This window comes from Ornithodoros turicata, chromosome 2, assembly GCF_037126465.1.
Source record: "Ornithodoros turicata isolate Travis chromosome 2, ASM3712646v1, whole genome shotgun sequence".
In the NCBI taxonomy this organism is placed as follows: Eukaryota; Metazoa; Arthropoda; class Arachnida; order Ixodida; family Argasidae; genus Ornithodoros; species Ornithodoros turicata.
Window position 1 is genome coordinate 111,340,784 of NC_088202.1, and position 18,314 is coordinate 111,359,097.

The 18,314-nt window shown below is 45.7% G+C and overlaps 1 protein-coding gene across 1 annotated transcript in view; it reads right to left on the reverse strand.

Moving 5' to 3' along the window:
- The window catches only part of LOC135385958 (zinc finger protein 235-like), a 69,929-nt gene that overhangs the window by 10,760 nt on the left and 40,855 nt on the right, over nt 1-18,314 (reverse strand). The window contains exons 6-7 of the mRNA XM_064615612.1: nt 15,022-15,187; nt 3,834-3,917 (exon numbers count right to left, since the gene is read on the reverse strand). Coding sequence (XP_064471682.1) covers nt 3,834-3,917; nt 15,022-15,187 — 250 coding nt within the window. The remainder of the gene's footprint in view (nt 1-3,833; nt 3,918-15,021; nt 15,188-18,314) is intronic.

Here is an 18,314-nt window from a genome sequence, read left to right on the forward strand (position 1 = left end):
GACCCTATTGGAAGGAGTTAACAGCGACGAATCGTTCAAGTTGTAAGCCGACAATTTAAGGGACCACGAACTTCCTAACGTATATAAGTTGCTGGACAGCGGCATGGAACGTTGTTCGTGCAATGCCATTTCGCGGTTAGCGCTTTGATATTGTATGTCTTCCTGGTTTTGTTGAACCTATTGTCATCGCAAAACATAATACCAGGTCCACGCTCATAAATGGCCTGGACGCAAAATCAAATGCAGAAACTAACCATTTGTTTCCGTAATAAAATATCTGCGGAAAGGTGGATCTCCAAGTGTTTACTGCTAACAGAAGAGCGCCGTCGTCATTGTTCCTAAATGTAGTGACTCGCTATATTTCGAGGGCAAATATGTGGTAAGCGTGAAGTGTGCTTCACCTCAACAAAAGAAATCGTTGCGTAAGCAATATAAATCGATATGTTTCGTGCCGACATCAAAAGGCGCATGCAAGCCACGTGGCTGGTAATCATCCATTGTTCTGAGAAACATTCGGTTCGGGTTCAGAGTTCCACAATGGGATTTTTTTAAGCGCTTTGCCATTTGATTCGGCTTCGAGACCTCGTCCACGGGCGTTGAACTATTTGTTCTGAATGTCTACCAGCTTCCTTCAATATTAGAGCGCACCATCATCAAGGCAAACTCACATTACAGGGTCATCACAGCGTGAAATGACCAATGAAAAAAAGCAAGCTTTCCGACAAACGCACTTTGTCGATAAATTCTACTTACTGGGACACAATGCACATAACATCTATTGCGACGCGCTTTAATATTCGGCCCACGCATGATGATTTCGAATGTATGTTTTGTGCAGTGCTGCTTGTGTACTTATGTAAGATACTGATCTCTGCAATCATTAAGACGGGAAGTGAGCATATATCCTTCTCCCGCCTGAGATGCTCAACGCCTCGGTGACTTTCTTACAGCTATCTTATAATTATGTTTATCACGAGGCTGTGCTATCAGAATGTACATCATGATGCGCCGTCTCCACTTGTTTCTTTCCGAGTTTGCCACGAGCGTGTTCACAATCTTAACCTGTGGAAGGGCACCTTTGTTCCTAATGAACGTGCCCTGGGTGTTGCCTATTTTATGGTGGTAGCCTTATGTCTGCATATTATAACATATTTCTTGTTGGATGTGGGTCAGTTTCTCATTTACATGATTGGTGGAACGTGTGACACTGAGGCATCAATGCTGCTGAGGAAGCTCTTCGCAAAATTCTTACGGCAAGCGTTCTGAGGGCCCGTCGTAGTAGCTCTTGGAAGTGTTCAACTCTGACATGTGTTGTCTATGATAAGCATATTATAAATATGAAAGAGAGAATTCCGCTTTATTCTGAAAACCATGTCTCACGGTTGCTTTAGCATGGAGTCAGCAAATCACAGGAAGAAAATAGCTTATGTTTTCAGTGACACAACGAAATGTAACTTCGCAGGCAGAGAGACGATTAATCGATATCCAATTTGTGCCACATGACAACATACCGAAGGTCCATCTGGGAAATACTGCCACCTTAAAACGCAAAATCAATGAAAGTATAAGTATCAATAAAACTGAGGCGAAACGCTACATACGTCGAAATTGTGCTCAGCACGACAAGAGTGGCTTACACAAAAGAAACATTCTTGAACACGATCGCTTTGATGCTGTCCTATGTTTTCGAATGCCGTCATACCTCTTTGTATGCACGCAGCGTTCCGGGATCGCCCTGTGCACTGTGTCACATCCGTGGTATATGAAGGAAGTGATTATTTCGATCTAATCTGCAGCGTGCGAACCGCATTTAAATTCAAGGAGAATGCCCACTTGCGAAGTGAGCTGACCTTGCTCACTTAAATCCATTCAGAACCAAGTCCAGATAAAGGTATCGCTGCATTCTTGTATAATTTCTCGCTCTCTGTCTCCGTGACATAACAGCTTGTTCTTTTTACTTTCTTAGCTGAGCACGCAGTGTCACCTGCACGTAAGCCCTACACGCACACCAGTATGTTGCCCATTAATTACGGTCACCAGACACTTCTGGACATTTCAACCCATGTCTTCAAGCAAACGCGACCACCTGCGTCAAATATGCTCGCATGGGAACCATCGTCCTCCGTACGAAAGTTTATCTAACCCATAAACTCGGTGAGCAGTTACGAAGCGGCAGAGGAAATTGTAGAACACAGGCCCTTAGCAGTCGGCAGATGTTCAGCTTCGCCTTTAAGTGCTACGTGCCTCTTGCCAAGCACTTGCTTCTTGTACAAGCCGTTTTGGGGTCGTACGTAACCGCGCAGCTCGTTTGGGTTTCAGAATCGCATAAACGAAGGCGGAATACAGTCGTGTGCGCCCGAGCCGCCTTGAACGCGAGTCTGTGAACCTGTGTTCACCAAAAGTGCAATATACTTTGGTTGAACTGAAATCCAGAGGAGGGTTCGACCCTAGTAGATACTGTAGACACGGTACAATCCTGCATTTCCACATGTGTGACAGATGTCTTCATACAAATCTTTCTATCCGTATACCATTTATACGTGGATTTTAGAGTCTGAAGACCGCACAGCCTCGTATGACTTTAATCGTCAACTGATGGGCTTGGTTATAATCAAATATAAGGAATAACCGAGTTTTTGTCTGCACGAGCATACGGTAACTAATACAGCAAGTAAAGTATCAGGTCTGGGAAGTTAACTAAGCTGGCACATTCAGCTGCGACCGAAAGCGCAACCGATTTTGCTGATGTCTAGAGCTTCAATCTTTATGATCTTTGCATCTGTTTGCCCTCCCAGACAACTGGTGGCATTCCTTCACTGCTATGACTGACGCGCACGGTGAACGTCTCAGTAGTACAGTCCCCATTTTTGTCTTTGTGAGCGAAATCGCTCTTCTGGCCGGGGTTTCTCTGGATAGCTGTTCAAATCTGCTCATTTTTCTATCAGTCTTTTGATTGCATATTTTTTCTAAAAGACGGTATACTGTACTTCTCATCCTTACACTTTTCCCGGTTTCTTCTACTCCCAAATTATTTGCCTTTTTGTGACAACGATCTCTGTGGGCGTCAGCGTCTTTCTGAAAGTGTAGCATCCGTGCAGCCCTGCTATTCGCGAATTATGTCTCCGAATCGCTTGCGCTACGCGTTCCAGTGTGTAATGACTACGGTCCGGAATTCTAGGCATTTGCCTCAAAACTCCTATAGACGCCTAAATGTGACGTTTTCGGGGTTGCCTGCCTTTTTATCGACTCTGTTGAGTTGTGTCCCCTTTTAACATTTCTAGATGACAAAATAGACTTTTTTAGACGTGCAAGTACGAGTGCGCCTTTCAGCCTCATGCTGAGTGCTGCATTTTGCGTTTCGTTTCTGCGTGTTTGTGCCGTTTATCCCTCCCCCTTTTTTTGTTTTTTAGTTTGGTTGCCTTCAGTACCTCGGTTTTATAGAAGGGGGTTCAATGTATATTTCATCAAAAGATATGGGCCGCTCTTGGCCTTTCAAGATCATTGAGGACGGGAAACTAAAAGTATTGTTCAATATAGCCTGGTTCTATAGGCCGCCTCAGCGCTCGTGCACCAGAAGTCAAATCATGTACGATACCTACCCTAATGAGCAAGTTTTCCTGGATGGAGCATTCGGAATTACCAACAAAGCCAAAGAGCGTACCAGATTAATGCGCGTTGCCAGATTTTGCGTTTCATCGCCTATTCTGGTGCTTTTGAGGGCGTAAATGCCTGCCTATAGTTCATCGTTTTTAGTGCCTCAATTTCCGGGCCCTAGTAATGACGTGAGACTACTCAGCGGCTACGAGTGGAATTAAGAGGGGGATATCCCTCACCTTCGTGGGTTTTCAGATGAGCTCGCAGGTTGCAGGCCAAGGCGAACCTCTTTTGGCAGTACTCGCAGATGTGCGGCTTGTCTCCTGCAAAATGGGTGGAAACGGGAGTCTATTGTTACATCCGTCGAGGCACGAGTGGCGTGGGCGCCAAGAATTCATGGGTGAGCCCAAATTGTACGACAGTGTACTACCACGATTGAGGAAGCGGCCAGCTTCCGAGGTTACACGCCTGTTTAAGGAGGGACGGATAAGCGTGACATTCCCGCCAACGTAGAAGAGCGTAACTCGAGTGAATGAACCACGCCGCCATGAATTCGCCTGTTAGGTGGCTTCAGTTGTGTGGGGAATGTGCAAATAAACTAAGGCTTTAATTATACGTCTCTTCTGTGCCTGTTTTTCTCTTTTTTCCCCTCTCTGTCATAAAGGGAAGTCAACGGGCCTCCGATTGGGTCTGAAGTCAAATCAAATAGAATCAAAATCAAATAGAGCTGTTAATTCCTAGGGCGAAATTGTTGATACTCGTGAATACTTGGTGTAGTTTAGCCCAAGTTTTAAATTATATCAAAAATGGTAGTGGACATCAGGCCGTCAAGTGATCCGTAAGGGTATCCTACTTGCTCCATATCTGCTATGCCTCTTACATGATAATTTGCTCTGCTCTGAAATATCGAGATTCGGCTATGCATATTTCGACCCTCGTGCGTGGCCGTTTTATTTATTTATTTTTTTTTTAATGGAATGGCTTTCAACGGGGATCGCCTCGCATCCTGCTATATCTCGCTTTTACAACGAAGTTCCGTAATTAAATAGCTGATTAATGAATTTTAGTTAATTAGTCATCTTGTAGTTGCATGCTTTCTTTGCGAGGATGTCTGCCTGGCAGCATAACTCAATTGCAAAAAACACGACAGCTATTCTATTCTCATACATTTTTTTATAAAAAAATCTGCAAAGAATAAAAAAAGAAACGAAAAGCACCCTTGATAAAGACTAATGCATCCCAAGGTATCGAGGACGAGTGGACGTCATGACAACCACTTTGTCAACTGTGACAACAGTTCATCAAACATCGATTAGGATGCTAACCTTTTACTTCAACTGACAATGTATAGACTGTATCGACTGTGCGTCAATGTACCCTAATTTCAAACTTGTATGGCGTGATTGACTCATAGGTGAATGATTCGCGAGCCTCACTGGGAACTGCTGCGCGTCAATTTGTGTCACAGGCATACGCGCAGAGCCACTTGCAACACTGATCCGAACTGACTGCAACGTACAGCTTGTTTTTAACACTGCTCAAAATCGAGCAGCTCCGTAGTTCCTGACAGTCAGGTCCAGCTTCTTAGGGGTATTGACCTGTGAGTGTTATCTACAAAGACATCATGCGTGCATAAACATTCGGCTCTGGTTGCACGGCAGGAAGACACAACCGTACCATGACTTCGAGCTGCGTAGGTTCTTAAGCTGCTGCCGTTAGGCAATACCGACAGATGTTTTTCTTGGACACGATTCAAAGAAACCGCAGCACAGCACAACGTCCGTTCGGTTGAAATTTGCAATTTGCATTAAACGTAAGTGACGTAACCCCACCCAAAGCATTTCGGCCAACTGGCATAGCGGTCCAGGAATCTTGTAACATGTACACCCTTAGGCGGTACATCTGCTCTGGAAGAAGTCAAACGAAGCATGAAGAGACCATCGACGATCCATAAAGTTCGTGCTTGTCTGGCTATCGGGACGACATCTCCCCGTTGACTGGGCGTGGAAGGCACGCTGTTGCCATTCTGGCCCAGCGGTAGACACGATGGTTGTCAGCGCTACCATGTCGGGTTGTTGCAGTGACCTTGGGGCGACGTCGCCTCCAATGTGCCAATTAAACGAAGTTGGAGCTCTATGGTTACACGCCGCGCCCTTGTAATGGATGTGGCGGTAATGGCAGGCAGATCGGCAATGTTCATCTCAGGAGGAGGATGCGCTACAACAAAACGGGAACGGTGTGCGCCTCTGGTGTTCGTAGCGGCTGCACGCGAAGAACGGATTGCATTAAGCGTGATAAAGAAGATATTCGTGCAACCTGGATGGATGTGTCCTGCCTTGGAGGCAGAAAGGTGCATAACTTGATGTGATGAGAGGAGCTGATGAGTGCCCGCTCATCGTTCGATATATTTCGAAACTTTCAAGAATCTAAATTGTCCGTCTTCGCATATTGGGTCATGCAGACGGACAGACTGGCTATAAACATTTTTTTGTTGCGACACCCAGCAGAAGGATCCTTCATGCGCGTTCTATTTCCGTACAAGGCTTTCTTAGGCTCCATTCTGCCCATAGCCGATGTGCCGCATTCCGTGTATAGTGAAGGGAGAGGTAACGCTGGTGATGGCGTATTCTGCGTGGAGCACACAATATCTACACTCGTCATTTACATGGTCTCAGGCTGTCGCCTTCTGCTTCTTCAACCCCTAATGTGAAATGTGACGACACAGTAGCTTCACACGCCAAGATTGTGATATTTTATTAGATTAATTAGTTGATTTTGATAAGTATGCGAGCTGAAGCTCCACGGGTAATGTACGGCGAACATGTTTTCCTGCCCGTATTCCCTCGCTATTTGGTGCTAGCTGAGACCTCGTCTCGTTGTTTGCTACTGTATATTTTGCATCGCGAATACCCAACAATTTGAACTTTTTTGTGTGTCTGCGTGTGTGCGACACAGGCACTGACAGGTGACGTTTTTCGAGGTTGAATGCGTCCATATGGATAGTTATTCACTTGAGGTCAGAACTGCATCTATGTAGGGAACGTTGACGTGTTACTGAAATGATAAAACATGTCATCAGAAAAGGAGGAGAAACCACCATCGTTAGGGTGAGGATCCCCTTATTATTGTTCTTTTCTTTTTTTAAGGGACGAGGATGCACTGTATGCACCATGGGCAGGAGGGTGTCTTACGGGAGCTACGAAAATATAAATAGGCAAAGAAGTAAAAGAAAGCTTCCCTGCAAACATGACACTTCCAAAATAACCGTTCCTCAGAGCAGAGTATGTTATTTTACATCAATGGAAGAGTATAATGTGGCATTGTATATTGTATTGCATGTTGTATTTATTTCAGTTTTTTGTCTTCCTTTCTTTTTTTATCGGGACATATGGGTATCATTTGTCGAGGCTCCTGGCAATGTCTTTGCGATTTTTTTATCACATAGCTTAAGACTCTAGTAAAAAGGTAAAAGGTAGTAAAAGGTAGGGGGCGCATTTTCATGCAAATTCATGTTTTTTCCTCGATATGGTTCCGTATGTGGACGATGAAAAAACGCGCTTGTTATTAGTTTGGGACGAAGGGTTCTATATAGTGCACATAATGCATTGGATTGGATTGGATATAAAAGAAAAATACGGAGAAGGTAGTAGTTTTTGTTAAATAGGCATTTGGTGCATTGCTTTCCTTCTAAGAAAACTGAAAAATGTTGAATATATTGAGTATTTTTACTGCATATTTCGAAGATTTTCAGTGCATAGTTGCATGTACTTTTCGGGAGTTTTTAGTGCATATTTATCCGCGGAAGAAAGTGGTGGAAGTCAGATATGGAGTTGAGAACACTCGACATCCGCTTGTTCTGTATCGTTATCGTTGTCTCATCACGTGGACATGTTTTTTCATGCTTTTCTTTCTATTATGAGCAGAAGAAACAAATTCGGACGTTAGTCGCCCCGCGAATAATGTTCGCTAATACTCTTCAAAGAATGACGCGTTGAATGACATCACTGTGCATCGCCACGGGAGCTCCTATATGTCAAGCAATCGTAATAAGGCGGACAAGGAGGAAAAAAAATGTTGAAAACGCTGAACTATGTAAAAAGGGTATCATGCCCAGCCATATGAGTATGCACATTATTTCACGTGCGAAAGTCCACAATAATCCTAAGCAAATGGTAGTTATGATACGTTTATTACTGAAGATACTTCTACGTAAATTCATCTTGCCAATGATGGAAACCAAAACCGCGATCCTCCAACCAGCAGTTATGCGACAGTGGCGAAATCCCATGCTTCTTGCACGACTAGTACCGGTTGTAATGACCACAAGAGATAAGGCAACGATGTGTTTGTCGAGACCGAGTAGTGTGTATAGCTCCGAACGTCTGGGCAAATAGGATCAGTTCGACAGCTGATAGCACACAAGCAGATCCGTTTATTGGGCAGGCCACAGCTTACACAGCCCTCGAGGACCATTGCTCGCTGAATAAGGGCCGCGTCTTCTTCCTTATCGTGTGATTGCACCTAATTGGCGCCAATTGCCGCGAACTCTATTTGTGTTTTTGACCGGTATATTCTACGTTGGCCGTCGTCGCCGTAAGATTCCCGGCGCCGCTCTGGGCGAGTAAAAAGCTTAGCTCTTATTCAGCTCCTACAATTACGCTAGTATCTGCAGGCAATTCAGAGACGAATACCGTTGCACACGAGACAGTGATTTTTTTTTATCACTCCGTTCTTCCGTTTACGATATGGGATTAGACTGCGCTCTGTTCGCAGGCGAGTATATTTGTTATCGGTAGTACAATAATGTGTTTTGCAAAGTCACCAGGATTTAGATTGTTCCCCCGACTCTGGCTCTGCAACGGTTTGTGTAAAAGCTGTAGGTGACTTTCAAGACGTAACACAATGGAAGCCCATTAGTGCTCACTGGGGACTGTACGTCATCTATTGCGCCGCGTAAATTGCATTGTTCTTCCTTCGCCCTTCATGTAACATTCTGGACGAAGTCTGCAGCATCTGTCATCTAATGCGTTCATAAGCGGCTACTGTCAGAACCCACAGTGTGTCGACGCGACACGACAACTGGAGATGTTGTATCGAGCAACGACGATATCCGAAAATATGCAACTTCGAAGCTACAAATAGATACTACTAGTTCGCGCACGTTCTTGGCCGAAACTTCATTGTTTTGTAATTCAAAATGCGCAACGCATGAAGCGTGCACCATTACAATTTCCTGTGTCACAACTGGAGACGCAACACCATGCTGGTGGACGGAATTACGTTATGGTGGGGTGGAGTCTCTGCGTGTCAAGCAATATTCTAGATGATACCCGTCACAATAAGCTAGCAGAGATATTCTTACTAATGCACTGGTGCCGACCGTCTCCAGTAATCGATTTTTAACGGCCCTGCGAATTGAGTCAGGGTGCTACTTTTTCAACTGCATCAGACGCCGGGACGACAGACGTATGCAAACGGTGCACGAAGACGCGGACAGGACCGGAGACGACGGAGTAGCCCAAAAAGCACGGAGCACGAAAACGAAGGCGTACGGGAACGGCAAATGGTTTAAAGTGTCGGTCCGTAGTGAATTCGCCCATTTAATTAACTTGATTGTGCTATGTGCAGAGTGCTCAATGAAAATTGAGTGGTGTGCTGCAGCCGCAATTTAACCTTCGAACAACCTTCCTACACATGTACCGCACCCTAACTTTCCGCTGCTATTAGCTAACCATATCACTGCCGCGCCAAAATGTGTTGATTACGCGTATAACCATTTATCTACGCATGTCTGCCTCATTAGCGTTACGACCACAAACGTAGCCCAGCCACAATCAATAGATATCTAGTTAAACGGATCATTTTTCTTCGAGAGTATCGCGAAAGGCTGCAGGGATGTGCCTCCGGACACGGTGCAGTCATGCGGCTCAAAACGACGTCTGCAGAGGTGTGTGTCTAAGCCACAGCGTTTCTGATGAATCGCCTCATGCCGCACCTGTTGAAAATGTTTAGCTATTGACATATTGATCGAAGCGATGAGCACGGTTGGTGGAAGTGGGCAGTTTGGATGAGGTCCAGCTGCAATCACAGGGACGCGTGAGCTTGTAAAGGGTGACGCAGAAATGCGGAAAGCCACGCGAAATGACCACCGTCATACGTACAGCGTCTTTTGCTTCATTGCGTTGTCGACAGATGAAAACAAGCACCCGAAAGGATTAAGACTTAGCGGTTGCCTGGTGTTTCACGAAAATCCCCCAGATGAATAATTCGGAAAAGATTGACGTTATGGGAAAAAAAGAAAAACGTTCTTTTTCGTAAACGTCATTGAGACATCGTCCAAGACCTGACCAGTGAGTCTCATTTGCTGAATAAAAATTGGAACTTTGAAGTTTTACTTCGGTTGCTTTCAGCACTTGTACCATAGCAATAAGAACCTATAGCGAAAAGTATTCCAGGAAAAAAAATCGCGTGGACACTTATTTTTTTCGAGTAATTAGTGGGTTTCGGTGACCATATTTTCTTGTGCGGGGTAGCTCAGCAATGCGTTCTTTCGCTCAGCTATACAGCTCTCAATTGCGTGCCCACCCGCCTGGATCACACACGGGGTTGACAGAAGACAAGGAACAGGCAGCAAGAAACGCTTAAGTGTTCCTTCTCACACAGTCTTCTCCTTCTCTACCCGGCTGGCAGACAGCGCACGCAGTTTTCGTTGGGTGCCTTTATCGTAAAGATGACGAATGCATTGGGAGCGCTGCATACCAGTCAGGTATATGGAGAAGGAATATGGAAGTGTCTCTTGCGGCTGTTCCTCATCATCCGTCACCACCGTGTGTGAACCAGGCGGATAATCACGCAATATAGATCTCGATATAGCTAAGCGAAACAGAGCATTGCTTCGCTACACCCAGCAAACTTGTGAAACACACGGTGTAGCCGCACGATAAGTCCTATGGCGATTTAGTGAGTAGACCGAACAGCGCACTTTGATTTCGAAGCCGTTCCCTAAACCGCGAAATCTCTCTACATAAGTACAGTTTTGGTTTACCGACGTATATTGTCATTATTCGCCAGCAATTATCAATAGACGCAGTGCTTCCGAAGATAAATCTGTGTGTCCTTGGCACTTTCCTCAGATGCATATAGCTCTTTGATAGTATCGGTACTTGCATGCGTTCTCACGGGGAACACAGTGACTAGAAAAACACCTTTTTTGTTTTCGGCGTTCTACGTCACAAAATTTCCCAACGGTATCACACTATTCCAAGGCGTCATCTACACTGTAAACTTTTTCACACCTTTAAAGGTGTGCGCTATGCACATTCAATCTGGTTGCGTAACATTGCATCTCCAGGATGATATTTTACAAAATTCGGAAAGCATTACTAAAGATCAAGTGTCAGTGCAAATCTCGCTTTCATTATGTCTTGGATATCGTAGGTACGAGCTAATGCATATATGCATCGCTATCGATAATCGAGCACGCGCAAGTGTCTACAATACTGTTGAACAATGTTGAGATGTTGCAAGACTGAATTTTTGGAGGACAGACAACACTCGAGTAAACAAAATTTTTGCGAAACCGTGCTCCATTATGATGTTACCGAAATTACACCTAAAAAGGCGTGCGCCATGCACGCTACTACACCTTTAAAGGTGTGAAAAGATTTAGAGTGTAATTACGACTTTTCACTCACACTAATCGAAGTGCGCTCAGCGCCACTAGCCAGTATTCAGAGGAAACCTACGTAGTCGTCAACTTTCTGTAAATTGCTGGAAAGCTTCCAGTAGCTTGACACGCTATACAACGCGCAAGGGCAAGTGGAATGTCGCAGGTGTGGTCGGTGCGGTATTCTTCAAGGCCCGCACCTCTACACTCTGGTCCTACGCAAATATGAGGGTCTTTATCTCGTTTGTCGCGTATTTATAGTAAAGACAAGAGATAATAAGCATATCGATAGGTGCTAGATGCTGATCTTGGCCCAGGTCCACCGCAAGGCTCGCAAATTATGTCCCGTTGCCTGAGGCTGCATTGGTCAATTCGCAGTAAAGGAAGCAAGTGTCTCTTGATTGGTTTGATTTGGAAAAGAAACAAAGATATGGAGAGGTTGGCCCAACTCTACGTTGGGTCGTCTACTTCAGCACACGGTGTTTATTGCACGCATGTTGGAGACAACAGTTTTGTGATAGCTTTAAATATTTAGGATAGCGCATCGGTTCGCCTAGTGAGTAATGAGAGATGACTGTTTGTGTGCGAAATAAGAAAGAAGCCAGACACAAAATGGAAGGCATCCTAACGTGGCTTCTTCTACAGAAACAACTCTCATGACTGTTCCAAGCTTGCAGAGCCATGACGGGGGCGGAAAGGACAGCACGCGGCGATTGCTACTGGTGAAATATATCCGTGTTAACTCCTCCAATAATTATTCCAACATTAATGACACAAGAAATGAAACGTTCGCGAAAAGCAAGCGGAGCCGCCACAAAGAAACAAGTCTTGCCTCTGAGAACAAAATATGCTAAAGCGGAAATTCATGCAGGTAGCTTTAACGCCGTTATCACAGCCAAGCGCAGTCAACCTGCTACATGATCTACGCCACAAAACAGGTGCCCCCACCCCCAGCACCCGGCTATTCATTTCACATCACCTGTTGCGGGATAAAACTTAAACAGCAGTGTACACAGCGAAGGAACAAGCTTCAGGATGAGAAAAATATACCCGCCGACCTCCTGGGTCAAATGGTTCCTCTCTCCCCATTCCATCCCTCTCTGTAATCAGCTACTGGTCATGCCTTCTTCTTCAAGACCAGCAGAAAGAAGAAAAAAAAGAAAGCAAAACAGAGAGATTGAAGCGACTGAAAAGTAGAGCGCCCGAAGCGACGTGCAAATGGAAAGGTTTCGGGTACGAAGGAGCTGTTGCTGCTCGATTTTTGTTTCTTTGGCTGCCAGATAATGGAAGGGAGGTGTGGCGATCGGGACGAGGCGCGATGGCTGGCGCACGATCTTCCTGAGGCGATCCGCGGGCAATTGGGCCCGGGAGGATGCCGTCTAGCTCGGCCCCAAAGGTCGCCGGGCGCCGCTTCTTCGACTACTGGGCTTCGCCTTTCGCTTTTTGCTTGTGTGTTTATGTGAAAGAAATCGTCTTCCCGTTCCTTTCTGATATGTGTTCACTGCTATTAAGGCGACCCCACTTTATTATTCGGCCGCGCTTAAATTGCTCGCGACCAGCAAGGAGGAAACACAGAGGTTCTTGAAGGTAGAAAGCTGGTGTAGCACTTGCGTGCCTCGATTCGGTAGCGAGTAATAATCTCTACCATTTAACTGCGGTTTGTTCCTTGGCTTCGTTGGCGGCGACGTATCAGTGACATTTTCTTCATTTACCTTTCTTTTTTCAGAGTATAAAAGTATTACATTGGGCATGGCGAAGCTTTATAAGGCCGTCACGGGGCCACACCACGTTACCATAGGGGTGGTTGGCCCCATAACGCTGTCACCTCAAAGGTGCGATAGAGTATTCATAAGTATGTCATAAAGAACTTGGCCAGTGTTCACAATATTGTTTGTTTTTTGTTTTGTTTTATGACACGCGCGGTTCGATTATGAAGCAGAGCTGTAACATGCTTGTCATATACACAAACACTGTGGAGTGGGCCCGCTGTGGGGCTGGTTCTGTAATGAGATTTCACTTTCGCTTCTCTTCAGTGCTGATCTATGCATCACGAACATATCTCAGGAGCGCATTGCCGTTATCACATGAATACCCAGGTGCACTTCATGATAGAAGCGCTTTCCGTTACGTGTGTTTCACAGGCGTATTTTCGTGTCAGAGTAGCAGAATGGAGATGACGGCAGCTCGGCGCCGGCTGCTATTAATTTGAAGGATCGCGTCAGCTCCAACCGTTAATGTTGATGGAACGTCTCACGATCTACAATACCAGGTCAACTGGGGAACCACCCTCATGTGGCCTACGGGTGTCATCGCGCAGGAACGATTCTTCAGATGAATCAGAGGTTCCACTGAGAACCGGGACTCATTCTGGAACATACATGATATACTTGTTTTCGCTCGCGTGACCAATTTATTACTAACTGCGCCGAATTGGGTCGATAAGATACTCGGGGCAGATCCAACTTCTTGTTCAACTTCTGCCCGTCATTTGTCGTAACGAAACTAGATATGTATGGGCCCACATTGAAAATTTGCCTTTAGACACACTTCGGACACGTTGTTTGGAAGCTAAAATATAGCAGGATCTTCAGCATCTCGCGACATAGCGGCGTGTCAATCAGACCCGAAATCTGTACAAGTCCTGCATGCGGATTTCATATCCCATATGTAATGATGATAATTCCTGTCTGCATCATGGCATTGCCCCTTTGCATCCGCTCCACAACTCCCATCCGTCATTTATTCGGGCATCGGTGATTCCCAAGCTCTAAAGGCGCACCTGTGACGATGCACGCGAGCTGCACTTTATCCTCTTTGTTGAGCTATCCTCTTATTTCCTCGTAACCTACAGTGTAGAACAAGGAAACAAAAAAGAAAGAAAGAGCCGGTATCGACGCCTTCGGAGGCTCTAGTTTTCTCACTTCGCGTGCTGGCATCTCATATCAGCCTGTGGTACCGATCATTAAGGCAGCTCTGGGGATCTCAGCGCTCCGCTAATGGCTTTTGTATGCGTGCCTCAATGACTTCCATATGCAACAGCCTCACGCACAACTCGTGAATTAATTCGCTTAGCCTGCGGACAGCGCATAGCAGATACAAGACGGTATGCATGCATGAATTCAAGCAAGAGCCCAGAATGGAAGCAACGCTTTTGAGTGCATGTATACTTTCATAACCCCGTCTACATGACGTTCTATACGTGGGCACATAGACAATGAACAAAAACCTTATTTGGCTTTGAAGACTCATTTTCTGTTTGCTTAGACGACGGCAACGGCAACTGGCAAGACTGCTACATACCGGTAGACAGTTCAAAACGCACTAACAATTAGAAGAATGCTTCGACGCTTAGTATGCAATATAATTTTGCGTACCGTACTGTATTTAGTTATAAAAATAAAATAAGAGTACACCACGAAGTTCTTACAGTGATATTTAAGAAGAAACCTTAGAATATTATCATTTTTACAAACGTATCAGTCTTACACTCACCGACAGTTCAGTGCTTCTCAGACTCCCATACATATGGATAGAACAGTAAATAGACCTAATTACGAAACTCATGCGGGTTTTTCTTCGGATACCTACCCGCATGTTTGACCAACCCTTATCGTGTGTGCTTTACTGTTGTTCCGTGCGGTACGGATATTTGCTTCAAGCAATAAGTTTTGCCGCTCTTTATCATCAGGAGCTGTCACCCAGGCACTTAAGTGATCAATAACGCACGCTGACCATGGAATAAAAATGTCTGTTGCACGTACCTGTGTGCAGGAAGAGATGGTTCTTGAGATTGGTCTGCTTACTGAAGCCCCTGTTGCAGATATGACACTTGAATGGCCAGGAGCCACTGTGAACGTACATGTGGCTCTTGAGGTCGCCGGGCGTTGGGAAGGACTTGGAACACAGTGTGCACTTGTGGGGCTTCTCCTACAAAGAACAAATAAGGAAATTGTGAAATTTATGGAAGTCTGCCTCGAAATGGAAAAGAAAGGCACATTATAGTGGACAGTGCTGGAGAATGTACACTAATTTTGTGCTGTGTTGTCTTTCGTGTTTTGTTATTATATTTGCGGTACCCCTAGTATTTACATAGCTCGGCGCGATCATGATCGCGGCAGCCTTGCCAGTGCTTCGTGATCGCACTCATGATCGCGATCATCAGGCTTTGATAAGGCACTGCGATCATGATTGCGCCGACCTATGAGTATTTAACATTAGGAACTTTGTCTATAAGTTGTTGTGAGATTACATAGGGCATGGCATTAAAATGCCGATCTCCTCCTCCTTTGTTGTCTTGGAAGACGTGCAATGAGTATGACAGCTTAGTCGCTATGACGCTAAGACGTACGTGCTCTATTTTACGTTTTATCACGCATACACAAGTTGCATGGTACTCGCCTTGCAACACCCCATAAATGCACGCTACGTCAAGCCCAGATGAAGCGAGTGTAAGCGCATACGCCGCGCAAGACGTAATCAATTTCTTGAACGCACCCGACGTAAACCAATTCATTACGGGGTAGACCAAAATTACCACTTTCAAAAGCTACGTCTCGGACGGGTCGAAGGCGTCCACCTGAAGCCCTTGGCGTGGGAACGACGGACAGTAGCCATGGAATTTCGATTTGGAGCGCTCGGCTACCGTCCGGCCGGGCCTGCCCGCAGAACGCCCTTCTTCCATCTTTGCGGTCTGCTGGGGTTTCGCGGGAGATAGATAAGCAGCTCCTAATTGCATGTCAGAAGATCGGCGGCAGCACCGCGTTCCAACGCCGCCTTCTCCCGCCCGCTTCGCTTTTGGGCCGACATGTCGCTCCGACACAGCGGGAAGCGCACGTTTCTATCGCTCCGCCTCCTTTCTTAGAAAAACGTTCCTAGTTCTCACGATCGCTTCATATCTGTACCAGCTCGAGGAATGCTCTGATGATCGACCACATCGGCCAACCAAGAATCGTGGTATATAGCGATGGCGCTGGTCACGCCGAAGGTGCGAGCGAGAGCATAAAGATCTTTCTGTGCGTCTTTCCTGAAACTGTCGTATCATCGGTATCAGGGTGCGAGTGAAGCCACGCCATGAATCCAGTACGCCTTTGTTGCACGTCGACATCAAGAACCCTTTTTCGACAAAAAATTCATTTGGTGTTCGGGAAACTGCATAGTCCCTTTAAAGGTGTCACTGAACCGGGAAATGTCAACACGGTAGAAAAAAAATGTAGCATGCGACTGGAAACTTATCAATCTATGGTGTCTCCATGCAATGATATTTCCCCCACCCCCACCCGCAACTGCAGCCGTAACCCGCGGCGTGTGATGCGTGTATACCCGCACTACCCGGGGACGCGATGCGGGTAAATCTTGCTTCGGGTAAACCCGCGGACGCAGTGTGGGTTAGTCCGCAATTTACCCGCAACCCACCGTATCATTTGATTCCTACTCGCAAACAGCAAAACTGCGAAACGAAAAACAAAGAAAAACAATAATATCAGTTAATAAATGAATGAATGAATGAATGAATGAATGAACGAACGAACGATGTCATCCATAATGACTGTTACTTCTGAGTGTGCCGTGCGGTCACGTTTAAACTGTGCGGTTTTTAAGGAAAGTGCGGTTTAAGGTCAGGGAGGTAAAACAATTGCCATTGTAACAGCTTGTTCAATCTGACCGCGATGTTGTGACATGTCCAGATGGTGTGTTGCCCGATAGAGTTGACTTGAAAGAGACGAAAGGAATTTCCACGAGGACGTGCTGTTTGGCTTAATGTTCGATGTCGAACCTGTCCGCTATTTGAGTAAAAGCCAAAGATGCTGATGTGGGGTCAAATAACCATGCGATATGCGAAAAAGTTTACCTTTGCTGCTGTTTTTCTATAAAAGACTGGCAAAATGACAAAATTACTGAGTAAGTAAGGGTACGGTTGTTTAGTGGATGCGGGTAATGCGAGTGTACCCGCACTACCCGCGGACGGAATGCGTGTACACCCGCATTTTAAAAGGAACCCGCAGCGACACTGAATTTTTATGATAAATTTACGAATTTTTACCCGCAAATCGCAAAACTGCGCTGGTATCCGCGGATATACCCGCACGCGCGCTCACCAATAGCGATACCACTGTACAGATATAGTAATGGGACTTCGTAATTTCCCGGAAACCCCATGCAATGTTTGCTGAATACGATTCTTCCTGCCGAGAAACTCGTACAGCTTGGGACAAAAGTTTACGGAACACGGCAACGGCGTATTTCTTCATCCGAGCGGTCTCCTGCAAGCTGTCAGGAAGAGATCGAATAAGAAACGGGTGATCGGCTATTCTATCCATCTCGTAGTATGCATGTCCGCTCCTGTTTGCTGATGGTGTTTCGTTCCAATGGAGAAATGTGACACCCCGGTGTTCCGTAAACTTTTGTCCCAAGCTGTACATCCGAATTTTTTCCCCGATAAGGGCGTCGGCTAGGAGCGTCGGCCAATCATAGGCGTTCTATTTCGTGCGCGTTACTTCGTCGGTGATGTAATGGTGTTCGGCCGTGGTTCCTTCCCAGCACACTCATGTCGCCGTTCGCCGTTGCGCGTCGCCAGAGGTACCAGCCTTGGCTCCTTGTTTGTGTCCTCTCGTGAACAAAAAAAGAAAAAGAAAAGAAGAAAACGTCCATTCGACGAACTTAAAAAATCGGCTTGATGTTCAAGAACCTGTCTTGTCTTACATAAAAACGAGAAAAATAGCTTCATAGTACCTTTAAAGCCACTGCTGTGCCGGAAGATAAACACAAAGTATAATGTCCCGACTGCTGAAGATGAGATGACGGCAAGCTGTTCACAACGTCGCTATCACCACCGCTACCACCTATACGTCCCGTTTCTTTCCACGCTCACCGTGGTTTTATGTATCGTCTTTCCTTCGAACTCTTACAAAAAGTAGCTGACCTCCTCCAATGATGATGTGTGTGGGGAAGCACCCTTGTTTACTCTGTAAGCTGTTTTTAGTAGGCTACCTGAACTTACCCTAAGTATTACGAAACAGTCTGTCCAACCTACTTACAGTATTGCAAACGTTTGCAG